The 10,260-nt window shown below is 53.9% G+C and overlaps 1 protein-coding gene across 3 annotated transcripts in view; it reads left to right on the top strand.

The window, feature by feature from the left end:
• Nucleotides 1–9,855: 9,855 nt before the first annotated feature.
• CELF5 (CUGBP Elav-like family member 5) overlaps nucleotides 9,856–10,260 on the top strand; it is a 46,246-nt gene continuing 45,841 nt past the window's right edge. The window contains exon 1 of one of the 3 annotated variants that reach the window (XM_029218758.1): nucleotides 9,856–10,202. In XM_029218758.1, the coding sequence (XP_029074591.1) occupies nucleotides 9,944–10,202 (259 nt within the window). In that variant the 5' untranslated portion in view covers nucleotides 9,856–9,943. The remainder of the gene's footprint in view (nucleotides 10,203–10,260) is intronic. The other 2 variants (XM_029218759.1, XM_029218762.1) reach the window with 2 other exon arrangements.

Below are 10,260 nucleotides of genomic sequence, written 5' to 3'. Positions count from 1 at the left end.
GCCTTGTGTGTCCTGTCTTGTCGGGGGCCGGGGCCTCAGGGTTCAGTCCTGCCCACCTGAAAGTGGTTTGCGTTCCCCCGGGGGGTGGGGGGGCCTGGTGCCCGTATGGAGAGCAGGGTCAGCATCCCTCCTGCCCCCAGCTGAGGCCGCCACCACTCCCCGCTGCAGAATGGGGGTAAAAACCAGCTCAGAGCTGATGGGACAGCAGGCCATGTTCCTTTCCTGCGGTGGCTGTACCACGAACTCGGTGTCTCAAAACAGGGATTTGTCGTGTCCCAGCTCTGGATGCTGTGAGGGCGAGGATCCCAGGTCTGTCCCGGCTTCTGGTCTCTGTGTCTCGTGGCCGTCTTTTCTGTCTTCTCTCATAAGGATGCGTCTTTGGGTTTAGGGCCCATCCTACTCCAGCAGGACTGCATGCCAGCTAATCACATCTGCAAAGGCCCTATTTCTCCGTAAGACCATAAGTGTGAAGTTCTGCGTGGACGTGAAATTTGGAGGGACACCATTCAACCTGATGCAGGGTGCAATGGCTGTGTGAAGGCCACGCCCACTGGTCAGGCTCCGCCCCCCCCGCCCCGCCACCCAGCCACAGACCAGGCTACGGGGAGGCCCTGGCTGGGCTGTGGTGCCCTGTGCAGCTCAACGCAGGGGTTCCGGCGTCGGGTTCTCTGCTCTGGGCCTGGGAGCTCCCGAGGGTCTGCCTTGAACAAAGCCCTGCCCTCAGGAGCTTGGGTTCTGGGGGTGGGGTAGGATACACAGTACAGAGACGTATGCTGCGGGGACATGAAGCCACAGGCGACGGAGGCAGTGCGGGGGGTGCAATTTGGACGAGGCATCGGGGGAGCCAAGGGAGGGGGCTGTTTATCCCAGGGAGGTGGGACCCTGGGGGGCTGTGGGCAGAGGAGGGGGCGGGGCCTGACTCAGGGGCTCACAGGCGCCCTCTGCTGGCGGCTGCGGGGGGGACAGACAGGGGAGGGCGCCAGGCGCCGAGGACTGTGCTTGTCCAGGTGGGGGCACAGGAGGGGAGGAGTGGGCTGGGTTCCCCGAACCCAGAGGAGGGGCTAGGAGGGTGCTCCTGGGACCGTGTGGGCCAGACCGCAGGGGGTTGCTCAAGTTGCCTTAGTGACGCCCATAGGGTCAGGGTCACAGCTGCCTCTCCTCAGACCCTCCTCTCCTCCCCCCACTGCCCTCCCCCACCCCGCCCCCCACTGTCCTGAGGCTGGAAGGTGGCTCTGGCCCCAGCACGGACTCATGTAAAACTCCCCACGTCTCAGGGGCAAAGCCAGTCCCTCATCTCCTCATTTCAACACAGGTTGATATTTCTTCCTCGTTTTCCACAAAACTGTTCCATTGACTGTAGCCAAGAAAAGGAAAATCGCAACAACACCGGCCCGGCAGACAGAGATGGCCACCATCTACATGCTGGAGCCTTATCCTGTCCCCACACCCCCAGGTACGTGGATGTGTGTACACGTATGTACCCGAAACCTCGTTCTGGAATTGAGGTTCACGTATAAAAATGGTTTAAGTGTTTCTCTCCATAGGCACAGTGGACAGGCACCCATGAAGCCATCCCACATGGAGGGCGTGGTGTGTGCATCGTCCCAAACGCCCCCGGCTCCCCTTACACCCCCTCCCTCCGCCCTCCTCCTCCCCAGGTACCCGCTGGTCTGGTCACTACAGATCAGTCTTGTTCGACTGGTGTCAACCAGTATTTCCCCACCTCCCCGCCACATGCCAGGTACCGTGCGGGGGCCCGCAGACGCAGCCACCAAACGGAGACCGTGGGGCTCGCGGTCCGCTGGGAAAGACGGATAAGTAAAAATAATGCCCGGTGGACATGAGGGGGCTCTTGAGTGAAATCGGGATGACAGGACGGTGGTCCAGGCAGAGGGCACAGCCCGCGCAAAGGCCCTGGGGCAGTACCATGCCCGGCGTGTTGCAGGAACAGCAAAGAGGAAGCCCGTGTGTATGCAGCAGAGTGAGGGAGGGGGAGAGAGGGAGGAGGGGAGGGCAGGAAGGCCCCCAGGACGTTGGTGGGCGTTTGCATTCTGCTCTCAGTGTGATGGGGAGCTGTAGGGAGGGGTGGGCTGAGGAGAGGAGAGATGTGGAGAGGTCACTGGCTCCCAGGGGACAGTTATGAAGATGACCACGTTCCTTGGGCTCCCTCAGTGCCCATGAGCATCACCCGAGGTCCCCATCAACCCTGGGCGGCAGCAAACGATTTGGGCAAAGGTGTCCTCCAGCGAGGGCATTGCACCCCCCACGGGGACCCCCAGGGGGTCACATCCAGTGGCTTTGATCTCTTCCCAGGGGTCTTTGTTTTAAGGCTGTAAAACAGGAAGAGCGTCCCATGAAACTACCTCGGTCCCTCCCCCTTCTGCACAGAGGCATCGTCCACTGTCTTTAACTTTGTCATTCTTTTAAAAACGTTTACGTGCACATTTATGGATCCAGGGACAATATTCAGCATTGCTTGGTGTGTGGCCTACACATCTTATATGGGTGGCATTTTGCCGTCCCTCTCTTGCATTAACTCTTGCTTTGGTATCTCCCACTTACACCCCACACCCCTTTTCCCTGCTATGTAGTATTCTACCCTCAGAAGACACCACAACTTACCCACCCGGCACCCTGCTGATGGACATACCATCGCAAGCCTTCATAGGTGCCTCTTGGGAGGGAGCGTGTTTAACCAGAGGTCAGAGAACTGTAGCTCGTGGCTGCGTCCGGCCCGCTCCCTGTCTTTGTAAATAAAGCTTTATTGGCACACGGCCACACCCACCAGACTGTGTATGGTCCATGGTTACTTTCTCACCAGGGACCCACCAGCCCCCAAGTGCTTACCTTTACGGCTCTTTCCAGGAAAATCTGCGGCCCCCAATCTGCCCTCTGGTTTTTCTCCTTTCTCATCGTGGGAAAACTTTGGCCGCTACCAGAGCAGGGTGGCTCTGTGGTCCTTTTGCGGGGGACATACATCCTTGGCTTCTTTTGACATTTCAGTCTCAGTTCTGAGAGTTACTGCTGATATTAATCGCCGTTTGACCTGCAGCAGGTCCAGAGGAAATCAAGCCGGGGTGGGGGGAAAGGGGGCGGGTGGGCCATTGCAGGAACCGTATATGAAGTGGGAGTGTCATTCCTGAGAGCAGTGTGATGTAGTGTCTGCGGGGCATCTCACCGGAGAGTCACTGTTTCCCCCGTTGTGATGAATAAGCAATTTGCAGGGAGATCCTTCAGTCTCTGCAAATACCACTCCTCCTCCAGGTCACCCCACGGTGTCAGCAGCACCCACTGACGATTCCTGCCCGAAACCAGGACCCTGGTGCCCAACGGGGACCCTCCTTCCATCCCTCCTAAAGGTACAGGTCAGGCTCACATACCTGCTTTTATGTCCAGTTTACAGAGAACAAAAGGGAAATCCAGGCAGGTGAAGCATCTTGCCTTGAGGTCGCGTGGCAAAAGGGCACAGCTGGCATTCAGACAGGTTTTTTTAATTAAAAAAAAAAAAAGCCTTATTGAGATATATTCACATACCATAAAATTTACCCTTTTAAAGTGTATAGTTCAGTGGGTTTTAGTACATGCACAGAGACGTGCATCCATCACCTCTAATTCCAGAACATTCCATCACCCCAAAAGGCAACCCCGTCCCCATGAGCAGTCACTCCCATCCCCTCCCCCAGCCGCTGGCAACCACGAACCCACTCTCTGCCTCTGTGGATTTGCTTGTTCTGGACGCTTCACAGAAACGGAATCCTACAATATAGAAACCCACGCAGTTTTGATGGCAAGTTACTGTATCACACTGAGGCTGGCTCATTCAGAAACGAGAATTTATTCTTGTTTTTCTCATTCTAACTTGGGGGGAAATAAAACCCCTGACGACTCTGGCGTTCAACATGGTGTGCACCCAGCCCCTCTTGTTCCCAAGCTCAAATTCCCAGGGCAAGAAGTCCTGTGGGGCAGGTGTCCACTCCTGTGGCGAAAGGGTGGGGGGAAGGGGCCACAGCCCCTGGGCGGCCACGGCTGGATCTCTATTCCTGTTTTCAGCCCCTCCTTCCTTCCTTCCCCTTCTCCAAGCTTTCTCAGGGTTGGCCAAGCTGTGCTTCAGACCTCCCCCTCCCCGACCCCGTCCTGTCCAGGGAGTGGGGTTTGCTGAAAGAGGGAACAGGGAGGGGTTGGTCCAATGAGGAATCATTTCCCATCCCTGAAGCCAAATAGCGGGGACCGGGGAGGATCCGGGGTCCCTGCAAGAAAGTGGATGGGCAGCTCCTTCCCAAGCGAGGGAAGGCAATGGAGTTGGAGGCACCGAGAACTGGAGAGCTCTGGCTGCTTTATGTCCTTAGATGTGTGAAGGCGGCAGGCATCTGGGGCAGGTGGGGACGGCGGTGTAGTGTTTCTGGGGGACACATCCTGAGCCCCTAGGCCCTTGTAGGATGGGCCTAGGGCTTCAACCCCCTGGAATGTGCCAGAAGAGCTGTACACAGCCTGGGCAGTGAGGGTCTTGGAGGCATGGAGGGGGCAGAGCCAAAGGGCACCAGGGTCAAAGGGGATGGGGTGCGGCTGACCATCACCCAGGAAGACACTCAGGTTGGCTGTGCAGAGATCACTGAAGGGAAGGGGCCACCGGCACAGGGCAGCTCCAGGCTGGGCCCCTCGCCCCACTTGCTGACTCTGTCCCACTGGCTGACCTTTCCACCGCCACCAATAACCCTCAAGCAGAGAGGGGCAAGGCAGGGACTCAGAAAGGACATTTCCCTTCGTGGGCTCAGCCTTCTTCACACCCACACCCTATGAAATGAGAGTCTTGCTAGTAAAAGTCAAGACGGGAACGCAGTGGATGTCTCCTCATAACTTTGCTGCCCTTACCTGGAGGCAGAGTCCCAGGCCGCACTTCAGACCCACAGGATCGGGATCTGCATTCCAGGCAGGATGCCCAGGTGGTCTCGTGCACATCTGAGAGGTGCCAGCCGGGACTCTGCCCCCTGACTCCAACCTGGCCCCTCTGCTGAGGTAAGCACCTTACCTGTCCACATCAGCAGTTCTCACCTGGGGCAGTTCTGCCCCCAGGGGACCCTGGGCCGTGTCTGGGGACATCTGTGGTGGCCATGACTGGGGGTGCTCCTGGCACCGAGTGGGTGGGGCAAGTATGCTGCTCAGCCACCCACAGAGAATGACCTGATCCCAAATGTAGACAGTTTTCCTTTAAGATAAATTTATTTAAGTTTGGGTAATTATTTTGAGAAACCCTATTCTGGGAGATGAACACTAAGCAAGTGCAAAGGTCCTGGGGCAGGTTTTTGACGACAGATCCAGAGAGCCAGGCAACTTGCCAGAAACCTCCCAGCCCCGGATCCCCCAACAGGCTCTGTTCCCACCCTCATTGCCTTTTAAGTAACAGCCCAAACCGTGGGCCTCCTGCCATGATGCCAATGTGACAAGGTTTCCTCTGGCTGATAATAAATCAGAGAGTCGGCCTCGAGGGCTTCAGATGCTTTCAAGCGCACAGCCTCAGTTTTCTCTGCCATGACCTTTTCCCTGATACGGTTGAGGTGTGTCAGGGAATAAACTCCAGGGATGAGTATTGTTCAGGATGTGGGATGCTGAATTTAAGTTCCCGGAGGTCAGACTCAAGCTAGACTGGGCTGTTCCCCTCAGTGGAAGAAAGAGGCTGAGAAAAATGCCTCTTTGACCCACAGGAGAGCTGGTGGGGTTTTATTTTTATTCTTTTAAATGACTCTCCCGGCACATCAGAGGGCCACAGGGCTTCAAGCATCCTGTCTCCATGGAGACAGAGCCTGTCTCCAGCCTGGCTCCACAAGCCCAGCCTGGGGCTGAGCCGAGAACCAGGGGCTGGGCAGGGCCAAGGGGTGGAATGTTCTAAGAGGACTCTGGACCCCTCACCCGGGCTCTGCTCCTCCCCCAGTCCTGACGTCCTGCTCCTGTCTGGGGGTGGGCAGGTGGCTTCTGGTAACAGTCATGATAATAGTCATTTATTGAATGATAAAGATGTCTCAGGCGCTATGCTGAGCCTCACCTGTTAGCTCACTGAATCCATGCCAGGGACTTCACCCTCTTAATCTCACTTGGCAAATAAGGAAATGGAAGCTTGGCTGTGTAAAGAATGGGAAAGACGGTGTGGGATCACGGGAAGCGTGTGGGTTCTGGAGTCCAGCTGGCTGAGTTCAAATCCCAGTACTCTCACTGTGTGACTTTGCCCAAGTGACTTGACCTCTCTGGGCCTGTTTCCCCCTCTGTAAAGTGGGTATGGGAACAATACTTACCTCTTATGTTTGCTATGAGGGTGAGTTTGCCTGGGGAGCAAAGTTTAAGGGGGGGTTGCCAAAAAACATCATCAAGATAAAGATTATTTTAATGCACTAACTTTTTTCTTTCTATTTGAAGATCTGGGTTGTGTTATTTATTTATTTTTATAAATTTATTTATTTTATTTATTTATTTTTGGCTGCGTTGGGTCTTCATTGCTGCGCGCGGGCTTTCTCTAGTTGCAGCGAGCGGGGGCTACTCTTTGTTGCAGTGCGCAGGCTTTTCATTGCGGTGGCTTCTCTTGTTGCAGAGCATGGTCTCTAGGCGCGCGGGCTTCAGTAGTTGTGGCGCACGGGCTTAGTTGCTCCGCGGCATGTGGGATCTTCCCAGACCAGGGCTCAAACCCGTGTCCCCTGCATTGGCAGGTGGATTCCTAACCACTGCACCACCAGGGCAGTCCAATGCAATAATTGAAAAAAACCTAAAAATAATGCTGAAAAAATCCGTGGTGAACAAAATGTCAACATTTTAAATAGAATCAGAATTACTGAGGTTTCCTTTGGCTCAGTATGGCACTGTTACTGATCCTGTTTTTATTTTAAAATAAAAACAAAGAAAATAAATTTAAAATGAAGTCCTTAAAAAAAAAAAAAAAAAAAAAATGAAGTCCTTGTTGGTAGACTGCCCCCAGTGGCTGTGTGGTGCTCTTTCTCTTACAGCCACTGATCCCTGTTTCTCCAACCCTGCCTCAGGGCCTTTGCACTTGCTGCTTCATTCTCATCTTTGCTTGAAGGCCATCCTCTCTAAGTCTTCCCTGAATTTGCCTCCTAAAGCCGTCCCTCCACTTCTGTTTCCTCCATTGCATTGATGACAGTGTAAAATATCTGGTTTATTTGTCTGTACCCACCCCAGGCATTTGCTGTGTGGATCAAATGAGTTCATACATGTCAAGCACTTAGCACAGAGCCTGGCGCCTGGAAAGAGCTATGTGGCTTATCAATAAACAAGTTAAGTATATAGCAAATTAGAATTAAATTAATTAAATTAAAATGAGTATAAATGCTATGGAGGAAAAAGGAAGCCTGAGAAAGGAAGTAAAGGTAGCTGAACGATTTTCGATCAGGTGGACAGAGAAAGTGATGGGAGATTGAAAGAGTGGGCCATGCACCATTTGGGGGAAGGGAATTTCAGGCACAGCCCGTGAAAAGGCCCTGAGGCAGGACCATGCCTGGTGTGTTGGAGGAACAGCCAGGAGGCCCGTGTGTCTGGAGCAGAGGGAGCGAGGGGGAGAGAGGGAGGAGGGGAGGGCAGGGAAGGGACAGGGCAGGCTGTGCATGGCCTTGTGGGCTGCAGGAAGGACTGGGGTTTTAATTTTGGGACATCTTTGGAGAGTTTTGTTTTTTTTTTAAGTATAGTTGATTTACAGTGTTGTGTTAGTTTCAGGTGTACAGCAAAGTGGTTTGGTTTTATATATATATGTATTCTTTTTCAGATTCTTTTTAAAAATATTTCTTAAAATTAATTAATTATTTATTTATTTATGGCTGCATTGGGTATTTGCTGCTGCGAGCAGGTTTTTCTCTAGTTGCGGCGAGCAGGGGCTAATCTTCCTTGTGGTTCGCGTGCTTCTCGTTGCGGAGCACGGGCTCTAGGCACGTGGGCTTCAGTAGTTGTGGCACGCGGACTTCAGTAGTTGTGGCTCATGGCTCTGTTGCTCCGCGGCATGTGGGATCTTCCCGTACCAGGGCTCGAACCCGTGTCCCCTGCATTGGCAGGCGGCTTCTTTACCACCGTGCCACGAGGGAAGTCCCTTTTTTTCAGATGCTTTTCCATTATAGATTATTACAAGGTATTGAATATAGTTTCCTATGCTCTACAGTGGGTCCTTGTTGTTTATCTCTTTTATATGTGGTAGTGTGTATCTGTTAATCCCAAGGTCCTAATTTATACCACTCTCTTCCCTTTTGGTGACCATAAGTATGTTTCCTATGTCTGTGAGTCTATTTCTGTTTTGTAAATAAGTTCGTTTGTATCATTTATTTTAGATTCCACATCTAAGTGATATCATATGATATTTATTTTTCTCTTTCTGACTCACTTCACTCAGTATGATAATCTCTAGGTCCATCCATGTTGCTGCAAATGGCATTATTTCATTCTGTTTTTTATGGCTGAGTAGTATTCTGTTGTGTGTGTGTGTGTGTGTGTGTGTATATATATATATACACACACACACACCAAAATATATATATATATATATACACACACACACACACCAGAATATATATATATATATATATATACACCACATCTTTATCCATTCATCTGTTGATGGACATTTAGGTTGCTTCCATGTCCTGGCTATTGTAACTGGTGCTTCTATGAACATTGGGGTGTATGTATCTTTTCGAATTAGAGTTTTCTCCAGATATATGCCCAGTAGTGGGATTGCTGGATCATAGGGTAGCTCTATTTTTAGTTTTTTGCGGAGCCTGCATACTGTTCTCCATAGTGGCTGCACCAATTTACATTCTCACCAACAGTGTAGGAGGGGGTTCCCTTCTCTTCACACCCTCTCCAGCATTTATTGTTTGTAGGCTTTTTTTTTTTTTTTTTGCGGCACGCAGGCCTCTCACTGCCGCGGCCTCTCCCGTTGCGGAGCACAGGCTCCGGATGCACAGGCTCAGCGGCTATGGCTCACGGGCCCAGCCGCTCCGCGGCACATGGGATCTTCCCGGACGGGGGCACGAACCCGTGTCCCCTGCATCGGCAGGCGGACTCTCAACCACTGCGCCACCAGGGAAGCCCTGTTTGTAGGCTTTTTGATGATGGCCATTCCGACCTGTGTGAGGTGATACCTCCTTGTGGTTTTGATGGAGAGTTTTAAGCAGGGTTGACATGATGCCCATAGAGCACTTGGCCCAAATGCGTCCATATCCTTCGAAATATTTTGGACAGTATGTGCACATGGCAAGTGTGACAGAAAGTGTTGCTGTTGATATAACACAATGATTGCTACTTCTATTTCATAAGTTACAAACTTAAAGCTGTGCTGAGCACAGTGCCTAGCACGTAGTATTATCAAAGTGTATTTTCTTGTTGCTCTTATTATTCATGATTGTATACTTAAACATTACAAGGACAGCCCTGTAAATGCCAAGTAAGCACCGTGTAGAACTGTGCGCTACTTTTAGTGTTTTTCTGCTGTTATCAGTGGGAGGAGCCCGTGCCACCTGGGGGCCTGGTCTGTCCTGCCTAAAGCTTCGCCGTCACCTACCCAGAAAGCAGGGGCTACGGGCCCGGTGGACTCAGTTTACCGGGCCGGACTGGGCGCCGGGATGCGGGATGTGGGATTCAGGATGTGCCAAGTGGGATGTGGGATGCGCGATTCGGGGTGCGCGATGAGCGCGGAGGCGGGATGCGGGATGCTGGATGGGCGATGCGCGCGGGGGGCGCCGCCTCGGCGAGGCGCGCTCCGGCCGCCAGGGGCCGCTGCGGAGCCGCCCTTTTGTGGTCCTGATGCTGGAGCGAGCGGGCGCGCGGAGGAGGGAGGAGGGCGCGGGGACGGGGCGGGAGAGAGGCGGGAGGCGGCGTCCGTCGCTCCAGCTGCGAGTCCGCCCGCCGCCCGCCGCCGCCGCCGGCTCGGTCCCGCGCCCGCCGCCCGCCTTCGCCCGCCATGGCCCGCCTAACGGAGAGCGAGGCGCGCCGGCAGCAGCAGCAGCTCCTGCAGCCGCGGCCCTCGCCAGTGGGCAGCAGCGGGCCCGAGCCCCCCGGGGGGCAGCCCGACGGCATGAAGGACCTGGACGCCATCAAGCTCTTCGTGGGCCAGATCCCGCGCAACCTGGACGAGAAGGACCTCAAGCCGCTCTTCGAGCAGTTCGGCCGCATCTATGAGCTCACGGTGCTCAAAGACCCCTACACGGGCATGCACAAAGGTGGGCACCCGGCCCCCCCCCCCCCCCCCCCCCCCCCCCCCCCCCCCCCCCCCCCCCC

This window comes from Monodon monoceros, unplaced genomic scaffold, assembly GCF_005190385.1.
Source record: "Monodon monoceros isolate NGI ecotype Baffin Bay Population unplaced genomic scaffold, NGI_Narwhal_1 Super_Scaffold_12, whole genome shotgun sequence".
NCBI classification, from domain to species: domain Eukaryota; kingdom Metazoa; phylum Chordata; class Mammalia; order Artiodactyla; family Monodontidae; genus Monodon; species Monodon monoceros.
Note: the sequence above shows the minus strand (reverse complement) of the source record. Positions and strands in the feature narration are given on the sequence as shown.